Source organism: Pomacea canaliculata, linkage group LG6 (genome assembly GCF_003073045.1).
Source record: "Pomacea canaliculata isolate SZHN2017 linkage group LG6, ASM307304v1, whole genome shotgun sequence".
Taxonomy (NCBI): Eukaryota; Metazoa; Mollusca; class Gastropoda; order Architaenioglossa; family Ampullariidae; genus Pomacea; species Pomacea canaliculata.
The window spans coordinates 8,360,230-8,384,668 of NC_037595.1; the positions used below are offsets into that span (position 1 = coordinate 8,360,230).

Genomic DNA, 24,439 nt, shown 5'->3' on the forward strand with positions numbered 1-24,439 from the left:
GCAGCCAATGATAGGGCGTCATTCCGTGTCGATTTGATTTCCTTTTCCAAAAAACCTGACTAGAAAAGGTCTAATCAAGGATAGAACGTCAGAAAATACGATTTTTAATTCTTTTTAAAAATTCAGCAGACGTTTTACAAAAGCAGACGCAAAAGGAAACATCGGCCAACACGAAATTGCCCGAAGTGCTTATGTGGTTCAACGAAGGGTCTACATCGTCAGCAATAGCACTGGGAGAAAAACTTAGATTTATATATATAAAAGTCCAGAAAGCTTTACAGATTTGTTAAATATGTGAAAGTCTGTGTTGTTATCATTTTGATGAGAAGTAGGGGTGGGGGGACGTCAGTCAGTGTCACTTGTTTTCCTTTTCCAAAAAGTTCGAAAACCCCGTCCAGAATGCGATTTAAGAAGTAAAGAGACGTGCCACAAAAACAGAAGGAAAAGGGGGCAAACGATATATTTTATGCACTATAATAATATTTTTTCCTAAGTCTTTTAAATTTAGATTTATTCCGGTACAAAGTTAGCAAGTATTTTTAGAAGGGAGGGGGAGGAGTCATTTCGTTGTTCTCCTTTTAAAACAAAAGAAAAAAAAAACAAAACAAAAACTGGTTATTTGGAAAGTAAAATCAATCAATAAAATGATACAAATAGAGAAAACATTTATGATAACATAAAGAAGAATTAACGTCAAAGATAATGAACACGAGAATCCCAATAATGCGTGTCTCCCTTTTATGTGCTTTCCATAAGTCTCGGTGCTTCCACGTGCGCATATTGAGTAATATTATTAAGTCATTTAAGCAGTTACGTGATTACTTTGCAGGTAAATTTCTTTTAATGCATATGTATTGTGAGAGAGTGGTTTCTATTTCAGGAATGTGAGCGTGGATCGTTCTCGATGTGTCAATGCTGAACTATTTTCGGTGCAGCTGTTGCAAATAATACTTGTGCATCACGTAATTTAAGGCATAGCTTGTTGTGTACACACACACACATTCAATTAGCGAACATGATTTTTATTTGGCCGTGTCTTGCCACTCAAATTGTTTACTTTGTGGTATTGCTCTTCTCGTTTTTTCTGGTTTTCTATTTTGTGCAGACGTGTGCAAATAATCAACTATGCCCCGGCCAAGAAAGTGGTATCCATTTGGATATACGGTCTCCGTGGATAAACGCGGGCGGGTTCGTAAACGTAAGCTGCAACTTTCAGCGGAGGATATGAGGACTTTCATGCGGCTAAACAGAACTCCTGACCAGGGGCAAAATGGACTAACCCTAACCCAGCAACAGGAGGAACGTGACACCTTCCAGGATATTCCTCTAGATAGCAGTATGTACTAGAAAGTTAGTTCTTTTCGACTCTCACAAGACCTGTTGACATGACTACAGAGAATTTGGAATTATTGCAAGTCTGTCCAACTGCACACAGTGTAAAAATATGCATTTCATATGTAACAAGTATGATGATATATGTTTTTATTTGCTGTCGATCATTTTTGTGTGTTTTTAAATATAAAAACATATGTATTGATAGAGAGAGAGATGCTGGATAAACTACATTGAGGCTTTTTGTAAAAATACATACTTTTTAATATAGAAAAGGATATTAAAATGCATTGAACATTAGAATGACAAACTTTGTTATCCGTTAGTTTATAATGCTGATTGAAAGTCAGATTCTTAAGCATGACCTGTACCATGGATAGATTCATCAGGTGCAAGTGGAGTCAGCAATCACAAGAAGAAAAAAGTGACTGAGGCTGAGGGCTGGAAAGATCTGCGAGCAGGTCTTGTTCGTGTCCACATTGAAGGATTCAGTCCTGCCACAAAAAATGCAGCTTCTGTGGCTGTGCACAGGTCCAGAGATTATCTGGTGTCCTGATTGTGGACCTAGAAGCCTTTATTGCAAGGCTTGTGATGAGAAGATCCATTCTTTGGTGCTATATCATCAGACATACAGTTGGAAAGAAGTAAGTACAGTTTATCAACATTTGTGGATAGATATTTTTATAATGTTTTAGATTGTTATGTAAATGTAAATATACACCATGGGACTGGCAATATATTCTCTATTTATATAAGCACGTGCTTCAGAAAATCAACTGAAAGGAATCTGAAATGTGGTAAGACTTAGTTAATGTAATAACTGATACACCATTATGCATTACAGTCTCATGGAATGCACTTTTGATGAGGTTTGAAACTTAAATGAATTCCATAATTGATTATGGCATATTTATAGACTTAAATGCTGCAAGCTTATATTAAAATTTGCTATTGTATTGTCAGGATGCATCATTGTTTGCACCTGTGTTAAGAGAAACAACCATTTGTCTGAGCACCAGTGTGACAAGCTCTACTACCGTCAAATTACAGTTTTGATGCACAAGGTACATATGCAAGATTATTATGTTTTCTTGAAAAACAGAGTTTACCCATGCATTCTCTTAAATTTTTTTCACATTTTATTGTCATGCATTCAAAATATCACATTATGGAGAAACCTCGTCTTCACCAAAACAAACAAGATGGGAATAAATGTTACTTAATAGATGTTAAATGTGAATAATGTTTGCACTTCAACACCAGTGAGGGCTAGCTGCCCTGGGTTTTGCTTTCGTCTTGAGCTTGCAATTTCTTTTTCTTCGCATGTGGCATTTGCTTACAGGGCTGTCTGCCTTTTCCAGACTTTATATTTATTTATAAACTTATTGTCACTTTTTGGTGTAAAGATTTATAAAATTTTTTTCCTATTTTATAAATGAAAAGCTCTAACCAGCTTTAATTTACAATTCTGAAAGGTAAGAATATTTACTTTACTGAAGTACCTTATGCTGTAGTTTAACATGTAGTGTGGACATAAAGAAGTAGGCAGCATTTTGAACATGAGAATATGTTGCATAATATTTCTGTAAGGGTAGAACAGTATCAAATACGAAAAGCACTTTTTTATGTTCTTCCCTTTATTATTATAGGCAGAGCTCACCAAATCAAAGTGCAGTTTTGTGAATGTGAGCCAGAAGCTGTAACGTTAGTTAGAAATGGTTATGGCCATCAACTCCGAAGAAGCAGAGACAGCATTCTGCATGAAACTAATGGAGCTATGCAGAATGCTACAACTAGAAGGGCAAATGTCTCTGCAGAAATTTTGCAATGCATTAGAGCGGAGGACAACATTTCTGCACAGTCACAGCAGGGACTACAGAAACCTGTATAAGGCACTGGGTAAACATGCTATCATATTTTGTCACAGCATGACAACAGCAACATGTACAAGACTTGGTAAAACATCATCATATGTTGTCACAGCAGGGGATTACAGAAACATGCACAAGACATTTGGTAAACATATCATCATACGTTGTCCAACAAGTCTAACTTGCAAGAAACTACTCATGGCATATTGCTTACTGACTCCATAGAGAACTGTATCAGTGCCACTAGACCTCTAGTCAAGAAGTGCGACAGTTTCATTTTATGGATGTAAATATAGTTTAATTATAAGCGTTATAAGCCAATAATTTCAGTTTACATTATTTGGAAAGTATGGACAGAATAAGTGGATTGTGAAAATGATATTTTATATGTTTGTTTAATGGTTTATTGCAGGTAACACAATTATAGAATTTCACCATCATCAGGTGTTGTGTCTTGAAACAGCTCATGCCCACGAATTACTGGGCAAGAAGTGCCCAATATGTAGCCTGGTATGTTGTAAGGGTTAATGATTTGGCATTTTAAGAAATATTTAAACACAGTTGCTGTATTCTGCAAACAAAAACACCCACAAAAGTTTATTTACACTTTATTTGTACCTAATATTTTCACATGGTGGCAATTTAAGCTGTTTAAGATATGCCTAATCTATGCACATCCGTTTCTTGATGTTTTGATATAAAGAAAATTTATTAACATTGTCTAATGCCTACTGATAATTAGGAGAATTTTCAAAAACATATCTTTTATTTCATGATGCAAATACACTTTTGTTTACATCATTAAAAAACATGTAAAATGTGGTACACATGTGTAATACTAACAGTAACAATAAGATTATGGTCTATTTTTTCACAGAAGCCAGAGAGACGTGTTATCTCGATGGACGCTAATTTTGGGCTTGTGCACAAGATGAATTCTGGATTTGGACCTGGACTTGAACATGCTAGATTTAGTGTGTTTTGTCCAGATGATGATGTCAGAAACTTTGTCAACACTCATCATGAGGCAACATCGAAATCAAGTAGCAAATCTTCGGTGTGCACTATAATCTTATATTCTTTGTATTTCTTAAATTACTCTTTAGTGCAATATATTTGTATATGTGCTTTTATGCAAATAGAAGTTATTGACTATGACTGACTACTTTCATTGCAGGAATGTTCAAATTTTCAAGCAGGTGATCTTGTCAGGTCAAAAAAACAAAAATGCAAAACTGGACATCAGAGGAGTGTTTGGTGCTGTGTGTCAACATGGTTCCCTCTGCATTTTGTGAATATGCAGCATGGAGAGAGGTAATAAACTTAATAAATAAATATTAGTAGATATCATAGTATGAATAGTCTCCGAATGTAGAGTTGCTACTAAATATGAGACAACAAATCAATTTGATGAAAAGTGTTTTTTTTTAATCATTCCAGATTTGGTATCCTGTATATATTTTACAACGAATTGCTGCAGAGCAGCTTTTCACAGCTAGTACAAAACAAATTGTGATGTACGATGTTGCCTGCTCACTGCAGACTCATATAACAGTAAGTGATCCACCTGTATGATGTGAGACTGCACTAAATGTCTAATTTTTGCATGCATTCTGAATGTAAACAAGCTACTTATTGTGTGAAATAATCTAGGTACTACAGTAGCTGGGTGGCTTTTAAGTACTAGAGTGAAGGTTATCCAATAATTAAGCGACAAAACATTGTGCCATATGTAAGTTAAGAAAGAGTACATACATTGTTCTTTTCTTTTTATGTTCATGTAGCTGTGGTTGTGCAGTGGATAGGTGTGATGGGCTTATATTTTTTGGCAAAAGTTTTATTGTCAACTGTCAAAACAATGATTACATTAGATGAGTGCCTATGAGTCTAGACAATTGAAGAATGACATACTCTGCATTAATCTCTGAGTGAAATTTCAATCAGTACTTTATTGGATATGCCGTATTTCTTTATAGTTAAAAGAGTATGATTGTGACAGTGGAATCAGTCTGATTTGTGACTCTACATAAAACTAACTCTCAAAGGTAATTTTCTCTGTTTCATTTGTCTTCAACAGAAGCATTCTCAACTATTTGGACAGCTGTCTGAAAAATTTAGATTTGTTGTTCCTGTGTTTCACAGCTTTGCACATATAACACAGTGTCAGGTAAGCCTTATGAAGTTAACATTATCAAGCTGTGTTAGACTCTTCCTTTTCACGTTAAGACAAGGCTTGTGCATAATCTTGTCTTGCTTTAAAGTAACTACATTGCAAGTTTCTTTCCAGACGAAAAGACTGAAGACTTTTTTGGTTAATCTTATATATTTTTTTAGAATATTACTGATACATGTAGCTTGCAGTATCACTTGCAGTGCTTTGTATGATGAATGTCATATGTTTCTTGCTGTTGTAGATGACAAAAGGACAGCGCTTTTGCGAGGGCACAGGATTAATAGATGGTGAAGCTATGGAACGCTTATGGTCTTTCCTCCGCAGATTTGCGTGGAGTAAAGAAATGACTTTGCCCAACAGGCAAGATCTACTAAGCAGTGCTCTGCTACACTATGCCAGGAGGATTTTTGTGTCATTAGGTAATTCTGTATAACTGCTAAGTATCTCAAAAGAAACTAATGCGAAAACTTGAAGTACAGAAAATAAGCGCATGCAATAAATTTTCCTTTTGCTAGATCTCCTTTTAATTTTTTGAATCGTATATATTTACCATGTATTTTGAGTGCTTTTGGGGAAGTTTTGACATGTTGTCCAAATTACCGTAATGAGAACCTTTTTACTTTTGTGTCTTCTGTAGCTGACACACTGTCTGTAAGACTCAAAAAGGCAAGGGACACGCAGGCAAAAGCCAAAGAGATTATCCATGAGGTTGAAAGCAAGTGTAAGGGTGTAGTTTATATTTCTAGTTCCACAAAGCATCAAAGAGAATATGCAAAACCCTCTCCATGTCTATATGCCTGTGCTGTTTTATTCATTCCATGTTGGTTCCAAGCCCACTTCTGGTAAAGATGAGTTTGTTGGATATAATCTCTGGACAAAGTTAATCAACACTCAGAAGTAATATTTGTAGTAGTCTTTCCAAGAGTGGTGGTAATGCATCAGACATTTGTTTTCAGATAGAGGAACTGCTGCAGAATGGCTGCACAAGCTGAAGGATACTATATCAACAACCAGTGGTCATAGAGGTATTATATCACCACTCACTGTGAAGAAACTTTAAAAAAGTATAATACTGTGTTATGTTGCACGGTAAATCTTAGCAAAATGAGCCCTATATGTTCATGTGCAACACAGTCATAGTATGGAAAGGTGTTACAGGCAGCTAATGCATTGTTGACTTATAATAGATGAATGTTTTTAGTAGTTTAAAAATATATAAAGCTTGTCTTCATATAATTAAAGGTGGGTGCTTTTGTCGTAAGGTTTGTAAATAGATGGATGCACCTGTTGATTTGTAGTTAGAGCCTACCATGTGCAGTGCTGAAGTTTTATTAGCAAGATTATAACCAGCATTCCTACGAGTATTGTACAATAACACTTCTTAGTTGTTTTTGTGTTAAGTAAAATATGATAAGTTAAAAGCTGAATATAAGTCGACATTATTTGTCATTTTTGCAGAAAGCTCTACCTCTGATTCTCTGCTTGAGAAAGCGAGGAAGCTGTCAGCTGAGCGGCAGCAACTGCTGGGACTAAAGAGACGCTATGCTGGTGTGTAATTTATTCCTTTCCTTGAAATGGTTACTGTGTTGGGTTAGTATTTTGGGAAAAGACAGTCCCATGGTACAGTGCTTGCCTTCACTTTGAGAGGATTAGGTATGAGAGGTTAATATCTCATGTCTGACTGATGCCTGTCCTCTGTGTATGCCACTTTTCACTGGATTACTATGAAAAGGCATTTGTTTCATCTCTAACATTATCAAAATCCCAAGTGAATATTAGGTTGGAATACAAGTGTCATTTTGCAAAATACTTTTCTGCTTTTCAAGCAGTGCCTGTGGATTCACAATTTGGTTCCATTAATATTTAATGGTAATTGTCACATTTGAAATTAAAAATCCAATATCTTTCATGTTACAGATGGACAAAAAATTGCCCAGAAAATTGCGAAGAAGCTGCGGACAACAAACACTCAGCTGCAGTCTGTCATTGGGTCTTTAAAAAATGTATTTCCAAACATTTCACCAGCTGAATTTAGAGACCCAGAGTCAGCTCTGTACACTCATATAGCACCAGAACTGAACTCAGAGCAAGTGAGGGCAGCCAATTGTGCAGCAGACTACGATCGTGGGAAAGAAGAGGAACAGCGAATAATTTATGACATTTGCCTTTTACAGCAGTGGCTGCTGGAGCAAAATGTGTTATTATGTCAGCCATCAGACTTAGTCAGTCGATATGAATGTGCCCTAAACCATGTTAAGTCTGTAAGTAAACATAAAGTGGAATGCCAGCTAAGAGATCTGCATGCGAAATTTAACGAGCAGCCAGGATTTTCGAAAGTCAGCATTGACTACTCAGTCTCCAACCGACTGTCATCTTCAGCCCTCACTTGCCAGCCAGATTCTGATGACAACGAGGAATTAATAGATGTGATTAGGGAATTTAACTCAGATATCGAATCAGAATCTGATGAAGACGAGGAGGAGGAGGAGGAGGAGGAAGAACACTTTTTGCCATAAGTGTTTGACCTTTTACTTAGTTTACTAAAGTGGACAATTGATATATTTATTGATAGCATAGAGGTATTTAAGGGATGATACCATGTTTATTTTGTTTCAAAGCATTGCTACAACCAACCTCCATGATGTCTTTATGAATTCATTGCTACATTTTTGAACCAATAATGGTGTAATGTAATTCTTTTTTTAGCAATGTACTCTTTTTTTTGTAGCATACATACAAGCCACATTCACACCTTGCATCCAGTTACTTTAACCCACAGAAGCAAGCCAGTTAATATATTTTAATTACTTGGCAGTTAGCATGTCCCCTTTTCATCTCACCTGTGCTTAAACTTTTTTGCCTGCATGATTTGAGCTGTGATCATCACTCATTATGTTGATGCTTGTTTTACTGGTAACATGTGCCTTTCTTTTTTATGATGAATTTACTGAAATAGTGTTTGGTTCACTTTTTGAATTTTAAGCTATTCAGTGAGCCACTCACTGCAGTGATGACAAGTGAGTGTTTTAACCACCACACTACCGGGTAGTCGAGTGGTCATCTTAATATTGTCTACATTCTTATTATTAAGTGTTCCAAAAGTTCATTGGCCAGCCTGCTCTACAGATCTGAATCCCATTGAGCAAATTGAGTATCTATTGTTGAAATGAATATTTTCTCCATTGGATTTGGTTTTGTTTGGATAAATCAGGGTGTTGAAAATGTAAATATTTTTATTACATTTGACAGAAAGATTAATTGTGTGTAGGTGGCAGGCTTGAAATAGCCATATTAACAGTGGTGATTCTCCTTTTACCATGCATACGACATGTTGAAATGTGTTACAACTTATCAACGAATTTAGCAGTCATTTTCAGAGTATTATGGCAAAAGTGAGAATGGCGTTTCAAGCATTAATTTTTTTTTTTTTTACATAAACAAAATGAAATTTTACACTCTGTCAAATTTATAAAAATTTAGTATATTGATTGCTTCAGCAGACAAAAGTACCATAATGATTTGTCATTATGTATCTTTCTGCATCTAAATTTAGAAACAGTCTTGCTATAGAATGATTTCAAGATTGGATAATTATGCATGGTCAATGCATAATTACTTTTCCTTGTCAGCTAGTTTAAAATGTTATTTACTGTGTGTAACATTAATTATTTTATCATGGGTTTGTTCTCTCCTCATCAATCAGAGAATGGCCCTGAAATAAATCGTTCATACTTTCTTTTCCTCCGATATCACGTTTTTGATTTTTGAAAATGTGGGTTATATCTGCCTAAGCAAAAATTCTTTTTAAAATGATTTGTTTCTAATAAATTGGACAATTAAATATTTCATTCAATGAATAAGGAATTGACTTGATTAAATGTTATTGTCTCTGTGCTTATTGGCATGAAATAGTGGTTGACTATACTAAACCATAGAAGAATCAGAGAAATTATACTTCTTGCAACAGTGCAGTCCACCATCAGTTGGTGCAACTTACCTTCTAGTGTTGTGGTGGCTTGCGCATCTTGTCGATCAACAGAGCGATGCCGGCAGGAGCCTTGTACTCCTGGCAGGTCTAACCAAGCCAAACAGGTCTGTCAGGGAAGAGGCCAGACTAAAATGTTGCACCCCTGGCCCTCCAGGTTGAGGGGTTTGATTTTGGCTAATAACCTACTCATGTAAAAAAAAAAAAATAAATAAATAAAAAAAGCAGAGGAAGCAAAGAAGATTGGTTCAAAAGTCAACAGAAAAGGAAGGAGGGGGTAAGAAAAATTGAAAGGTAGTGGGAATTAGAGAAGTAAAAAGTTATGTGAGCACACACACACTGTTTAGTAAAGACAGAGAATACACAAAAGTTATCACAATCAAGATATTTACTTCCATTGATGAATCAGGACAGTGAATGGCATCTATGCATTGCAATTTTATTTATCCACAAGGGCAATAGCTGTCCTACAGTTATTGACTATACACTAGGCCTAGGGGGTTAAGTGGTTTGTTCCTTGTTACTCCTCGAGGAGCATAGGGCAGCAAAACGAACGGGGTAGAAGGGGAAGGGAGAATGTTTTAAGCTGAATGTATCCCTGATTAGTTAGCGACAGTGACTTTCAATTCTGCGCCCTCTGTACCAAAAGTACAATCCACCGGGCCTTCTGCCTGCACGACAGGGTGCCTTGACAAGTATTCCATCATCGGTCTCAAGGTGATCTCTATGTCTGTCTGGGTCTCCCAACCCTGTGCCGCCCCTTTGGGTTCCAGCCCAGAGCTTGTCTTGTTAAATTGTCGGCCGGCTTTTACAAATAGTTAGGATGTAAAGACTCGTCTAGGGAAGAGTCCCAATGCTATCGTACTTCCACTATTCCAGTGCTGTTACCTCTATCTCTGTCATTCGCGCTCACATGCACATCAACTAAGCTCTGATGTTAAAGCTGTTCTTGCTATTGTGGGTTCACAAGGATGGTTGGATGGAGACCAATGCTTCAGCCGACAGTCATGGCACTCTTATGACTTTCCCTCGAAGTGTTGCTTCCGCCTGTCCGTCGTCCTTTCTGTCCGATCTGCCAACCTCGTCAGAGAGCGACGAAAGCTCTCCCGGTGACACAGAGTCGAGCCTGTCCCTGTCCAGGGAGATACACGTGGTGTCTTCGACAACTGCAATGCGACTTACAGTCGCTGAACAAACACCATCTCCAAAGTCGCCAAAGTCCAAGTTTTCCGACTCCATAGAGTGTGGCGAACCCAGCAGACGTTCTCCTCCCTTGAGAACGACGTTTTCTGGCCTTGGCCTCGAACGTCTACCTCTCACAGGTAGTGCAAGCCCTGGTCACGTAGCCTTTTGATTTCCACGGCGACAGCAGGCAGTCCTGACAGTTCTTCGTCACTAAATTCGCCCCGTTGCTCAAGGTTCTCTAACTCAAGCGTCCTTCCTCCCGAGTCTTGCCCTCTTGACATGACCCGGTCTCGTGATACAAGTGAAGTCGGCCTTAGATATGCTGAAGTCGCTTCGATCGCAGCTTCTTCTGAGATCCGAGTGAGCTTTGTCTGTGCGTGTTGTTGCTTGTGGGACAACACGCTCATATCATCCGCAAAGTCTAGATCCTCAAAATGCCTGGCGAAGGTCCTCTGAACGCCCGTGTTGCTGTTAGAGGTTCTTCTCATGACCCTGTCTATGACGATCAGACAGATTGTCGGCGAGAACGTACAACCTTGCCTCACTCCAGTCCTCACTTCGAAGGGGTTGTCAGCTGTCCGTTGTGGATCACCTGGCATGTCGAGTTATCATACAACTGCTGAATGACGGCAATGAACTTTGGAGGAAATCCGTAGTGCTGCGTCAACTTCCAGATTGTTTCCCTGTCTAAAGCGTTCTCAAAATCCACAAATGTCATGCATAGTGGCGACTGCCATTCAATAATAAGTCGCAGCCTGTGCATGATTTACCATGGCGAAAACCTGCCCGTCCTTGCCCCAATCTCTTGTCTAGGGCATTCTCCAGTCTCTCCAGGATGATTCTGGTTAGCACCTTAGTAGGAATGGACAATAGCGTGATCCTAGGTCAAATGGTGCACTGGGTCAGGTCGACTATTTTTGGGTAGCTTTACTAGGTTGCCAAGCTTCCAGCCTGCTGGAACTTGCTCCTGTTCCCACATTTTCTGCAGCAGAGTGTGTAGCATCTCCGCTGCGGCTGTTGGGTCTGCCTTGGGTGCTTCTGCAGGAATGCCATCTGGGCCTGCCACCTAGCCGGAATTAAAAGACATGATGGCTTTGATGATTTCTGCCTTGTTTGGTGGGTTGGTGTTTATTTGGAGCTGTTTGGCCGCTGGGGCAATGTCCAAAGTGGTTGTTGGTGGGGGTTGGTTAGGTATTTCATCAAAATGTTCCACCCAGCGAAATCTTTGTTCTGCATTCGTGGTGATGACGCTGCCATTCTTATTCGTTATTGGTATTTTCCTTCCTTACAGAATTCTTGTAAATTCGTATAGTCTATTTGTGTTATTTCGCCCAGCTGCTTGTCATCCCCCTTCTGCCATTCTGTATGCGAAATGTCTCTTGTCACCTCTTGCACTCTTCTTCACTTCTTGGTTTATCTCCCAGTTCTTCTCTCTGAGCTCCCCTTTTTCCTACTGGCCTGTCACAGACCAGTCCGTGCCTCCAGTGTTTTTCAGACTATTTAACCCTATTGCGACTCAAGGACTAAAAATGTATTTTGAATGTATGGCTGAGTGAATGAAAACATTAGATAGGAAAGGGTTAACTTTGACAATAAGTGTTTCGTGAACACAGCTCACCAGTAGATTTTGCCGGGAACGAGTTGTGAAAAATTACTCAGGCCTGGGATACCGGAAGAAGAAGATGTGCCCGAGTCACGAGTTGTAAATCTCCCGCGTTGAGATTTGTGTACAGTAGACTAGGGTACAGTGTCGATCCACGCAAGATGCGGCGCGGCACTGGCCCGTTTTTGGATTAACCTCGCCTAGACGAGGTATGACATCTTTTTCTGTTATTGCTTATGACATTGTATTGCTGTTTCAAAGTTGTAAAGAAGAACACGAGAGAAAGATGTGTGATTTGGAGAATTGGGGAGCCTCCGGCAATCGTTTTGTTGTGTTTTGAAAGAACGCGCATTTGTCTGGCGTGAGTTAAGCCACCCGAGCCGTGACATGGTCTTGACATTGTTTGATCTTTTGCTAAGCTGTTTCCTTTACTCTATCTTTTGTCAGCTCCATTAAGTCAGCCATTGCTTAATTTTGCCGTTTCTCTTTCTTTCGCACAAACCCATTAGTTAATCATGTCTTGTCACCTTAATATCATTTGAATGGGAAAAGAGATGAGGGTCTAGCTTTGTAAATGGTTGTGCTGTTCTCTAGTGTTCAGTGTTATGGTACATATGCTGTCCCATGTTGAATGTGCGTAGTATCTTAACTACTCTGCTATTATTTTACCAATCAACGTCAGAACAGGACTATTGCAAAACTTTGTGAAAATAGTCACAATTCATTCCACAACAAATATCTACTCATTGCAAAAATGGTCCACTTTGAAGGCGTCTTTATCCAGATATGTTATTTTAGCTCTTCTGCAGCCTTTCCACACAAAAAATTTCCTTGTGAAAATGTTTACTTATTATTACATGACTCCACTGTCACTTGCTCATGGATCTGCATATATAAAGACCACAGGTCAATTATAATCAAAGAAATGAGCAGTTTGTGAACTGATTTTATTTTAAAAAGACAGCAAAAAAAAAAAAAAAAAATTCAAAATTAAAACACTCCTCTGTGTCGATTCTGAATCCTGAAAGAGAGAAAAAAGACAAACCATGATTTGCCAGCATCAAGGAGCAGCTAGGGATGTCGGTATGTGTAATGATTTCATGACATTTTTGCTTGCATTTTTGCATTGTTTACAAGGTAATGTACAGGCGACTGAAGGGAGAGAGGATGTTTCCTTCCATATGTTATGTGTCTATACATAAATGCCTTTGAGACCAGCAAAAAGGGTGTTACTGTTATAATCAACTAAACTGTACAAATAATGTGCAAGTCAGACCCAAACTTAACATGTTTTATGATGTTCTCATTGAGCAGGGAAAATTGAGATATCCAATGTCAGATTTAAATTATTTGACATTTTCAGATTCACTATCCTAATCAATTCTGCTTTCAAACTCCAGTAGCTGGTTAAGCAGTTTACACACATTTTTATCACATATGTGATAGTAACAACTGATAAACTAATAGAATGTATGTCCACAATATGATTATTAAATAAAACTGAATAAAAAGTGAAATCTCTAACATTTCACTTCTTAATGACATAACAATTCTTCTTTTTCTTGTTCCTATTTGCCCCCATGGATGTTTTACCTTAATTGACTTTGGATGTGTTCTCTTTTCTGAAATAAGAAGCAAATAAAAAGCAAGAATTAATATTACCAAATGCATTTCAAAAATATGAAGCCGAAAAATTAAGACACTAGGAAAATATGTCCTTCACTTTCAGAACAGAAATTTGCCAGCTAATCTTCTTTGGTTCTGATTACACATGGAAGCATGCAAGTAAAAGAAAAAAGTGTATTTTCTAAATCTGTGTAGCACCTATAACAGGTGAGATTGTTCTGGTTCTATAATGTCTTGCACTTGCCTTCTTCTTATCAAGTAATTCTGGACAGCAGCTGGAGTCCTTTGGAAATTTGAATTCCTTAGAAAGCTCTTTATGTCCTGCATTCGGACCGCCCTCCTTCCATTCAGTTCATCTGCAAACTGCTTCTGAATGGTTTCTACTTCTGCAGACGACCAGCAGCTTTTCTCTGTTCCTGCACAAGAAATCAACTAGCATCATATTCTATAGCCAACCAAGTCAAAATGTCTCAATCTACTAAGGACACACAGATCGTTACCTAGTACGTAACTGAATACGTCAAAGCATTTTCACTAAACCTATGTGTGATTAAAGATCCTAACTAAAAGATAACCAATTAGCATAAGATCAGACCAAGCAAATCGTTTCTTAAAATGTCCATTACCCTTCCGAGCTTTTTTTAAGACAGGTGCTTCAGAAGTCCCATCCAGTGGTGGTCTTTCCTCTGACTCTTGGATGACTTTAAAGAAACAGAGAAAACCAAACTAAGAAATCCATTAAATAATTTAAAATAATATATCCCTTGCAAATCTGCAGAAGGATTTTATGCTCCATGAAGGATCACAATTAGTGAAATTATGAGATCTTATTCTAATGCATTCTTGCACAGAATGTCAAATGCACAATTCTTTTCAAATATTTACTTGCATACAAGAGAAATCTCTGTATATTGACCAGGGTTATCAAGCACACCAGATGCCTCTTCATTTAGCTGATTGATATATAACATTACTCCATCATCACTCAGACTAAAGGCGCTTTCTATAAAGGCATGCAAGCCAATGGATTTGGGACAGGTATCACTTTTCATTTATTGGCTGTAAGCCTAGGGGGAATTTTTGCCCATAACATCATATCAAAAACAATCACCCAATAACAAACTAACATGTGCAACAGATGGTGACAGTATGGCAAAATATATATGAGTACATAAGACAAAACAATATATCTATATAATTTACTTCAACTGTGGTAATGCAATTTGAATCAATTTGCATAAATTTATATGTATTTGGTTTGATGTAATATTCATCACCCGATTACATTTTAATTCATTTGGATGATGCACAAAATCAACATGAACCAGCACTGTCTGTGACAAAGTTAACAATGGGTGAGCATAATAATAAGCATAAGTTAACACAACAAGAGCACATTAAGAAAATGCCAAAAGCCTGTTCACAAGAAATGACACAGGAAATACTAATCTTACTTTGGGCATTTATGAATTCTGTTAATGGGAATTCCACAGGAGTAGTATTAGTCCCATCTGTAACAGATTAAACACTGCTTTTATAAGAACAGCCAAGGCAACAAACTGATGAAATTTAGTATTGTAAAGTCTGAAACCTAGTGAAATATACTCTCAATTATTATACCCAAGTTCACAATAATTTTACACTAACTCTTACACATTGATTGTATGACACAGAAAGAAGAGGATGAGTGGATGTAAATAAAAAAAAATCATGCCATGATCAGCGAGTTTAAAGGTATGAAAAACAGCAAACATCTCGATATTGTATGGCAGGGTTACAGCTAGTAATCTATTATGTGAATGTTATGCATTTCATGTTTTCATCAGTTTTGGCTGTGATTTGGAAATCAGCATAGTAGTGGTACAGGGAAAACAACAATCTCAAGCTTTTGTAAAATATAATAAGGTACTTCCATTATTGATTTATATAACTAATCAATGGCACTGACTCGGGCCTACACATTACAATGAGCATGTATTTTATTATCCACAGCAGCGCCTTTATAGGAAAAGGTCGTTAGCTCTGCCCTAAGGACCACAGTTCTTGCTTTAAACCTTTGAGGTACCCAGCATTGGTAGCCCTCACCAGCACAATTCCATAACACAGGTAAGCTACATAAAATGGTGTCAACCATAGGGGTAGAATAAACATATGAACTACTGGCCACTGCTCTTATACTATACTTGCATACTGTAATACTTCATGCATTTGGTTCAACATTTTTGGTCAATTGACACCAACAATAACTGTTAAACATACCATCTGGCTGATGTTCTATGTTTGTGATAAGCTGGCTGTCTGAGATAAGCTGGCTGTAAAAAAAAACAAAACCCAACACATTAACATTTTTACAATCAGCAAAAATGGAAAATGACTCACAAAGAGCACATGACACATCCACAAATACATTCACTTTTGATGTATTTGGGCATACACCAGCCCCCACTTGCACCCAATCAATTTTCACATGCAGTCATACGGTACGATGCAAAACTTTGATTAAAGAAAATATCTTTCATAAGGAATCAGTCAAATGGTGAGACATTTGTAACAAGAGAAATTGTTCATGTAACCAGAAAAATCCCAAATGGGTTTTAATGATTACCTCTGGAACTGCCCCTCTGTGGCATGACCTGGGGTTCTCCCATCACACATTTCTGGAGTGTTGATGAGATGTGACATTTGGTTTATGTCTAATGTGATGTTTGTATGTGTTGATGTGTTATTTAGAGGTTGTGTTTGTATTTCATGTAATATGCTTCCTGTTGCTTCATTATTTGCATATGTTGATGATTCATGTATAAGTTGTGTTTGTTGTAATGTGTTCTCTGGTGCTTCATTTTCTGCATTTGCTATTCGAGTTCCATGTGAATGTACTGGTGCTGGTAATGATGGTGCTCTGCAAGAAAAAACAAAAATTGTAGGTACAGCCAGTTATAATGGGTTTTATGTCCACAAAGGGCAACATGGCTATTCTCAAAACAAATAAAAATGTAATTAACTGTAGAAAGAACCAGATGAGCAGAAAAATGCTTCACTATTCTAAGTAGGTTGTCTTTTATATTACATGTATCCTTTATTTATCATTCAATATATTCTTGCAAATTTATGGCACATGCACACTATATATGTACATAGAGTGAACAGAAATTTCTAACCCAGACACAAAGGTTACTGATAAAGGAAAAGTTAACGGATAATACAATACCAATTAAAGCTATCATTTCATAATAATAACATATCATTACAATCAAGCAAGCAGTACGCCTCCACAAAGTTTAAAGCGCATGTAGAACAGATTCAATTCAACAAAGCATTGTCAGCAGAACTTCATTAATTAGAAGAAAATATGTACAGTGAGGTACAGATGAGTTCTTGAATCTAGTTTAACCCGTAGACCATGCCCAAGTTGTTGAGTACCTGGTGACAGTGACTTCACAGTCAAGGATTTTTTGAAGCTCCTTTGTGGCCAGCTTTCCAGGTGGCTGCAAGGGCATTAAGGAAGGGGGAATTCCATGGATGATGATTTCCCCCTTTCTGGCCCTTTCATAAGGGAATAGGCTCAGACCAAGTTGTGCTTCTGTTAATATAAAATCCTTGTCAATATAGTCATACAATATTTCGATTACCTGTAAAATCACAATATCTGGCTAAAAAAACCCAACACAAAACGAATATGTTACAGCTACTGAGATAGAATCATAGATAGCTTGTGATAATAAACATTACCTAGATCCAATTACTTTACTGTTTGTATTAGCTTTCCACCATTACATAATGTGCAAAACTTATACTAAGTTTGTGATTGTTTTCAGCATTCAAAGAGGTCAAATATGTACTAGAAACCACAGCTCATGCTGTTCTTCAAACAAGATATTTCACATACTTGCAATTTTGGACATTTTAGCCATTACTTTTTCTCTCAAATCCTGGATGCTTCCCCGCTTCACTGCAAGACAAGTATGTTGTAAAAGCTCTAAACACAGCAATCACATGACGACTAGGTACTTCAACGCACACATTTTTGTTCAACACCTTAAAAGATCTGACACTTAAAATAAAGAGACAATATCAGTACTCTCATATTTAGTAAGCAAAGCATGAAACTCAGCCTTGCTGCATTAATGTCCTTTTTAAGGATTTTGATTATGCAACATTCTTTAAAAAAAAGCAAAACAAGAAAAAAACAAAACAAGTGTAAGTTTCAACATTTGACATTACACAGATCTTTTATGTAAAATGCAAAACAGTAATGGGAGAACATGTAAGATGATGTTTGACAAGTACCAAGTCCCAGATTTTCCATATTTGAATATGCCGTAATGAGGTTGCATATTTGTGGGGTCTGGCTGAGACCCTTCATATTTCCAAATTCAGTAAAATGAATATTACAGTTTTTTGACGTTATAAGGCAGAGGCCCTCTACTCCACTTTTCTTAACTTCTTCTTCATTTTCCTTCAACAGTAAAAACTGTAAAACGAAATGTTACTATAATATTCACCACAACCAATATAATCACTAATATTTCTCATACATGGTTAATGGGGCACTGTACAAATGAGATAGTCAGCATTAAATTTTAGTTTTCATAGCAAAAGAGTTTTTTTCTCAAATAAGCTATACTCAAACAAAATATCTTCCACAGGATAAGCAGTGGTTAAATAATCCCAGTTAGGATAGTTATCAGCTTTAGTAGACTATTTCCAAATGAATAACATATTTAAATTGAATAATCCAAATAAAATGTAATAAAGTTTGCAAGAAAATAAAATGCATCTAAATTTTTATTTTTCCATTGTCATATAAAAAAACAACTAATATTCTATGTAGACTTAAGCAAAATACAGCACACAAGTGTAATAATATTGATTACTTACCATGGAATGGATGTTTTTGATGATTGCTTTTATATCAATCTTTTTATTCCTTGCAGCCAGCGCTTTACCTGCATACTCTTTTTTGGAGGCATCTGTAAGTTGCCTCCACTGATTGCCCCATTCAACAGCTTGAAAGCCCCCTTGTGGGTTGGCTGGGAACACCAAAAACACATACACACTCTACTGTAAGGACATTGTCAAACAGACGATATGCACTCAAATACAGTTCTGAAATTAAACAGTGTTACATAGAATGTCGGCTGCCAGGAACAAATGGATTCATAATTAGTTAAATACTGCTTAAGTCAAGCAGACCAAAAGTATAGAAAAATATTCAACCAGGAATGTGCACTGAGACCTTAGTAGAATTTATACATTTACGAAATTTTGTCTAGCAAATTAAAAGCCTTCATTATCATGCAATACACCCAGGCATCACCTGACTCGGGAATAATTTGAGATTATTGTATCAATCCCCAAAGCTTCTCATAACACTTAACTAACATCTTTCTAATTCTTTCATGCCTACTTTCGCAGCTTGTACTTCTATTTCTTCAATCGATGATAATGCATTCTTTCTATAAACAATATATATATATATAGATATTAATATATAATTATGTCATTAATACACTAAAAACATTTGAGACTATGATGTATGATAAGTAAAATAGAACAGTGCTTCAATGCATGCAATTATTGTAGTATAATAGCTGCTGAGCATACTTGAGATAAAATAAACCTACCCTTCAGCTTTTCACTGCAGAACACATTGAAAGACGTAGTTCTTCTGACAACTGGTTCCATTGTCTACACAAAAAAGCAATATTTGTCTGAAATTTATAGCTCTGTATATCTCAATGTTACAAGGTATAGTTGTTTTTGTTTTATTGCAATGTATTGTAGCATGACCTCCACATTCATTACAGTTATAATGTATAGCACTCTTTATAAGTGCAAGCTATCAACAAGGTTTCAACTGTTCCACAGTTAACAATAAATCACAGATTTTGGTTTTGTGTTTGGACTGGGGAAGTGGCTATCAACTTTCTATGTCTATTCAGTTTTCTTTAATTCAATATACTACATATATAAGCACTTCTTTGCTAAAAAAAAACAAAACAAAACTAAAATCAAAAACAAAAACAAACAAACAAACAAATAAACCATTTCAGTATACATGGTAATTTCAGCAGAAGAATCCTTTCGATAAAGGCCACATGAATGGCTTTTTTATAGTACAGTATTTTACTGGTATTCTTTTAGTAACCAGAACTGGCGATCGCATTTAATCCTCTAAATAAGAAAAATAGGGTCGGGAGACCGAGCGGAGTACATGTATATAATTACTTTGAAGCCTATAAGCCGTGACCTAAATTTAAATAAACGCTTACTATTCCTATTTCATGTACGATACTCAATACAGACGTTATGAACGCTTCTATGTACATGTGGGAGATATACAATCTTAATGACAACAGTTCTAAGAACGAACTGCATTTCCATCAAGCTGATGTAACATTGCTGGAATCGAAACTGCTCTCTGACAATACATAAGCATTAAAAAAAAAAATACCTACAAAGTAAGAAAGCAACTGCTTATGACGAAGTTAATAATCGAGTACACACACGTGGACGCACCGAGACTAATGGAAGAGCTCCCAACAGGGAGACACGTATTAGTGGGGTTCTCGTTTTCATTAGCTTTGACATTAATTCTTCTTGGTGATATTATACATGTTTTATCTATTTGTATGATTTTATTTCTTAATTTTACTTTTCTAAATAACCAGTTTTTGGTTTTGTTTCTTTTTCTTTTGTTTTAAGGAGAGAACATCGAAATGACTCCTCCCTTACAGAAAAATACTTCCTAACTTTGTACCAGAAGAAAATCGAACCTTAAAAGACTAAGGCTAACAATATAATATTATAGTGCATACAATATATAATTTCCCCACGTTTCCTTCTGCTTTTGTGATCCGCCTCTATACTTTTTAGAAAGCATTCTGGACGTGTTTTGGAACTCTTTGGAAAAGGAAATCAAATGACACTGACTGACGTCCCCCCACCTCTACTCCTCATCAAAATAAAAACAACACAGACTTTCACATATTAAAAAACTCCACAAAGCTCTTTAGACATTTTTTTTCTCTTTATTAAAATATAAGCACTTCTCCCAGTGCTATAGCCTGTGTTGTTGACCCTTCGTTACACGATGCAAGCACGTATAGGAATTCTGTCAATTTCGTGTTTGCCGATGTGTTTAATCCTTTTGCTGATTAATTCTGCTTTTGTAAAACGTCTGCTGCATTTTTAAAAAGAATTAAAAATCAATATTCTGTCGTTCGATCCTTGATTCGACCTTTACTAGTCGGGTTTTCGAAAGGAAAACAAATCGACAGGGAATGACGCCCTGGCATTAATTCGCTATACGGTACATCGTCACCGAAGCAACCTTTCCATACCAACAAATCCACAAAGCTTTGTGTGCACATTTTCCTATTTCATTATTTACAAAAATAATTGACAAAAATAAAAGATTTTCTCAATGCTATAGGCTGTGAGTTGACCCTTCGGTAATCGACAGTAAGCAAATATACGTATGGTCGATTCGATCATCGTGTTTCCCTAATTTTCTTCCCTGTTCCTTCTGCTTTCATACTACATCTGTTAACTTTATAAAAGGCATTTTAAAATCGTATTTACTGTCGTTCTATCTTGAATTCGGCGTTTTTCATCGTACTCTAAATGACTAAATATTGTAGTCATTCGTGAGACGATGCGGCTGAGTAGGTGGGTTGCCGGCATCCGTTGCCCATTGCGCGCAATGGAGTTCGGCTCAGCCGAGGTCGCGAGAACGAAAACTGTTTGGACTGAGTCAGGGTCGCATCGGGTGGATGATGATGATGATGATGATGATGATGCACCTAATACACCCAGCCGTTCCCGCGCTCAGTGCTATACTCATCCTCCAGCTCTCGGCAGTTACCCAGTACCTGTCACAGACCCTTGTCTGAAAGCTTTCAGAAGTGAGCACGACATCATGGTCTGACGTCATCAACTAAAAATTCGGACCAGTTTTCAAAAGCGATAATTGTAATATAGACAGCGTTGTTTTTAATTAATGTATATGTTTAATACGGTGCAACGGATATTCGTAATACAAACAGCGTTGTTTTAATTAATATATATGTTTTAATACGATGAATTAGATTTAATCAATTTTGACTGCGGGTAGTCAAAAAATTCGACCAATTGCAAAGCGGATATACATGACAGCGTTGTTTAATTAATTATCAAGATCCAACGACAGAACATACGATTTTAATTGTTTTTAAAAATGCAGCAGACGTTTAACAAAAGCAGAATTAATCAGCAAAAAGATTAAACACATCGGCAAACACAAATTGACAATTCCTATACATGCTTTTTCATGTTTAACAAAGTATCCAACACAGCTATATTAGCTTTAGCACTGAGAAAGTGTTTATATTTATATAAAGAAAAATAATTTCTAAAAGTTGGGGTTTTTAATATTGAAAACTTTGTTGTTATCTGTTTTGATGAGTAGGTGGGATCGTCAGTGTATTTGTTTTTCCGTTTCCAAAGAGTTCCAAACATCACAATGCTGTCTAAAACAGTATAGGGCGGTCACAAAAAGGCAAAGAAAAGAGAAATTATATATTATATTAAATACTAATTTTTATCCTTAGTCTTCAAGTTTATTTTTCTGGTAAATTAGCATATTTTTTTAACTACCATTTTAAATTGAAAGGGAGAGTCATTTCGAATTCCCTCCTTCAACAAAACACAAACAAAACACAAAAAGAAAAACAAACCCAAAGGTTATTAAAGTAATAAGAAATAAATCCATCAATAGATGAAAGCTTTATTATTCACAACAAGAATTATGTAAACTAATTCATCGAGAACCCTAATTTCTGTCTCCCTGTTCGTGAGCTCCTGCCATTAGTCCGGTGATGTTTTCTCTCTTTTTCATTTTTTTAAATTTATTTGTGAAACCAAAGATGTATCAGCTGGAATACGTCTTGTGTAAATTCGGCAGGTTTCTTGCTGAACGATTTTCACGTGATGTGAGGTTGGTTGGCTGAAGAAGAACGGCATATGAGTTACTCACCAACAAAGAAATTGAACCTTCGGAATATTCTTCGGAGAGATAGCATTGTATTAAAAGATTATCATATTCATTTAACGAGACTTTGACATATAAGAAATTTGGAATTATTAAGTCTTTTAAATGCACACAGAAATGCATATAGAAAATAAACGATATTGTTTTATATTTTTATATTATTAGAGAAAAGAAGATAGGTTATGAAGTGAACCAGATCCAAGTTTCCAATATCACAGAACCGAATCTTTGATTATTGTAAACTGTGACATTAACCTTGTTATGAGCTATCTTATAACTTTGATGTGGTGTCATGCTAATCATACAATATATATAATGTAATAGTAATATTTGTGCAACAACTTGTCTAAAGTATTGAAGTAATAATTAAGAGTTCTCAATATAGCTACTCATTCCAATAAACAATAATCTATTGTAAATTGAATATATCATGAGCTCTACTTCAGACAAATATTCTTCTTTTTTTGTAGACTGGACCATTTTCAAAAGAACACGCTGTTATATTGGTACAAAAGCTGTACGGTAGTTTATTTTATCTAAGCATTACAGTCGCTATTATATAACTAAGTAATTGCATAGCGTGAGATTTTTATTCTACTTCTTACATCTAGACTTTTAAATTTTATTATAATGTACTGATTCTAATTTAAGATGTGTTATGTATAGTTATAAAAGATATTCCACATAAAAAAGATGTGTACAACTGCTAAAGTAGGCATGAGTAGAAAGAGAAAGTAAACTTGTAGTAAAGTGTTATGATCTTTAGGATTGATACAATAATCTTAAGATATTCCCGATTTGCTGAAGTATTGTAGATGATGACAGATGCAGAATCAGCAAGTAGTATGCTTTATGGTTGTGTAATTGAGCGAAAGTTTAATCAAATGCAAGTAACATATGCAAATACAGTAATTAAGAGCAATGTCATATATTATATATATTACCTATTGTTACCATTTTTAGTTAGTACCTGTGTCTTGTAGATGTGCTGTTTAGGTCCAATGTGGACTCAGGGTAAACTGATGTACAGAAGGTTTGCGAGATGAAGTCTATAAAACGCTTGGGGATTGTTTGGCAAACACAACATTTAAGTGTGGCTATGAGATTCAATTTTTAGATACTTATAACGATGATTTATGACAAAACAGTAAGAGAAGTCCATGATGAAATATTGTGCAACTTGGGTAATTAATTTTTCTTTATCAGTGCAATTGATTGTTATGTACAGTCAATCTCCCTATATCACCGCTACTTGGCCTCTCGTTTTGGCCACTTTTGCTCGTTCCACTATATTCAAGTAAAAAAATTACTATGCAACAATCTCTACTAGCACTTTGTCGTGACTAGTTAAAAGACACAAGTTGAAATTCCGCATGCTGAATTATTATACTTATGGTAGTGTGGGACATTGAGTTAGTGTATGTTTTGGTTTTTTACAATACATGCAACAGGAGCTGAGGTGCGATGGGTGTGGTGCTGGCCGTTTACAGTCAGACAGAGGGGAGCGGGGTGACATGCGGGATGCAGGTGCGGATAGTTGGAGGTGGAGATGAGAGTGAGGGGGATGAGAGGACAGCTAGTGCAAAAACGAGTTCTTGAGGCATGGAGCTACGGGTAACTTGTATTATGCAAT

The 24,439-nt window shown here is 36.5% G+C and overlaps 3 protein-coding genes across 3 annotated transcripts; 2 read left to right on the plus strand and 1 right to left on the minus strand.

Annotated features, from left to right (window-relative positions):
* The first annotated feature begins 3,047 nt into the window (after positions 1-3,047).
* LOC112566028 lies at positions 3,048-4,719 on the plus strand. Its single transcript, XM_025241954.1, has 5 exons — positions 3,048-3,231; positions 3,616-3,713; positions 4,081-4,260; positions 4,381-4,517; positions 4,644-4,719. Exons 1-5 carry the CDS (start codon positions 3,048-3,050, stop codon positions 4,717-4,719), a joined length of 675 nt encoding a protein of 224 aa, XP_025097739.1.
* Positions 4,654-9,236, plus strand: LOC112566477. Its single transcript, XM_025242687.1, has 7 exons — positions 4,654-4,757; positions 5,281-5,370; positions 5,618-5,795; positions 6,014-6,097; positions 6,333-6,401; positions 6,835-6,924; positions 7,294-9,236. The coding sequence occupies exons 1-7, from the start codon at positions 4,719-4,721 to the stop codon at positions 7,890-7,892; spliced, it is 1,149 nt and encodes a 382-aa protein (XP_025098472.1). The 5' UTR covers positions 4,654-4,718; the 3' UTR covers positions 7,893-9,236.
* Positions 9,237-13,077: 3,841 nt separating this feature from the next.
* On the minus strand, positions 13,078-20,792 carry LOC112566476. The gene is made up of 13 exons (XM_025242686.1): positions 20,234-20,792; positions 19,400-19,463; positions 18,654-18,805; positions 18,063-18,246; positions 17,662-17,724; positions 17,196-17,355; positions 16,381-16,674; positions 16,035-16,087; positions 15,230-15,286; positions 14,402-14,476; positions 14,020-14,191; positions 13,743-13,771; positions 13,078-13,170 (listed from the first exon to the last, which is right to left on the minus strand). The coding sequence occupies exons 2-12, from the start codon at positions 19,458-19,460 to the stop codon at positions 13,744-13,746; spliced, it is 1,299 nt and encodes a 432-aa protein (XP_025098471.1). The 5' UTR covers positions 19,461-19,463; positions 20,234-20,792; the 3' UTR covers positions 13,078-13,170; position 13,743.
* Between the last annotated feature and the right edge of the window lie 3,647 nt (positions 20,793-24,439).

Excerpts from the sequence above, each read along its gene's own strand:
- LOC112566028 (XM_025241954.1), top strand. The coding sequence starts at position 3,048 with ATGGTTATGGCCATCAACTCCGAAGAAGCAGAGACAGCATTCTGCATG. Across the intron at positions 3,714-4,080 it reads AGTGCCCAATATGTAGCCTG|AAGCCAGAGAGACGTGTTAT; the intron begins GTATGTTGTAAG and ends ATTTTTTCACAG. Across the intron at positions 4,261-4,380 it reads AATCAAGTAGCAAATCTTCG|GAATGTTCAAATTTTCAAGC; the intron begins GTGTGCACTATA and ends CTTTCATTGCAG.
- LOC112566477 (XM_025242687.1), top strand. The coding sequence starts at position 4,719 with ATGTACGATGTTGCCTGCTCACTGCAGACTCATATAACA. Across the intron at positions 4,758-5,280 it reads CACTGCAGACTCATATAACA|AAGCATTCTCAACTATTTGG; the intron begins GTAAGTGATCCA and ends TGTCTTCAACAG. Across the intron at positions 5,371-5,617 it reads CACATATAACACAGTGTCAG|ATGACAAAAGGACAGCGCTT; the intron begins GTAAGCCTTATG and ends TTGCTGTTGTAG.
- LOC112566476 (XM_025242686.1), bottom strand. The coding sequence starts at position 19,460 with ATGGAACCAGTTGTCAGAAGAACTACGTCTTTCAATGTGTTCTGCAGT. Across the intron at positions 18,806-19,399 it reads CTGCAGTGAAAAGCTGAAGG|CCAACCCACAAGGGGGCTTT; the intron begins GTAGGTTTATTT and ends TGGTGTTCCCAG. Across the intron at positions 17,356-17,661 it reads TAAAATGTCCAAAATTGCAA|AAGCACAACTTGGTCTGAGC; the intron begins GTATGTGAAATA and ends TTATATTAACAG.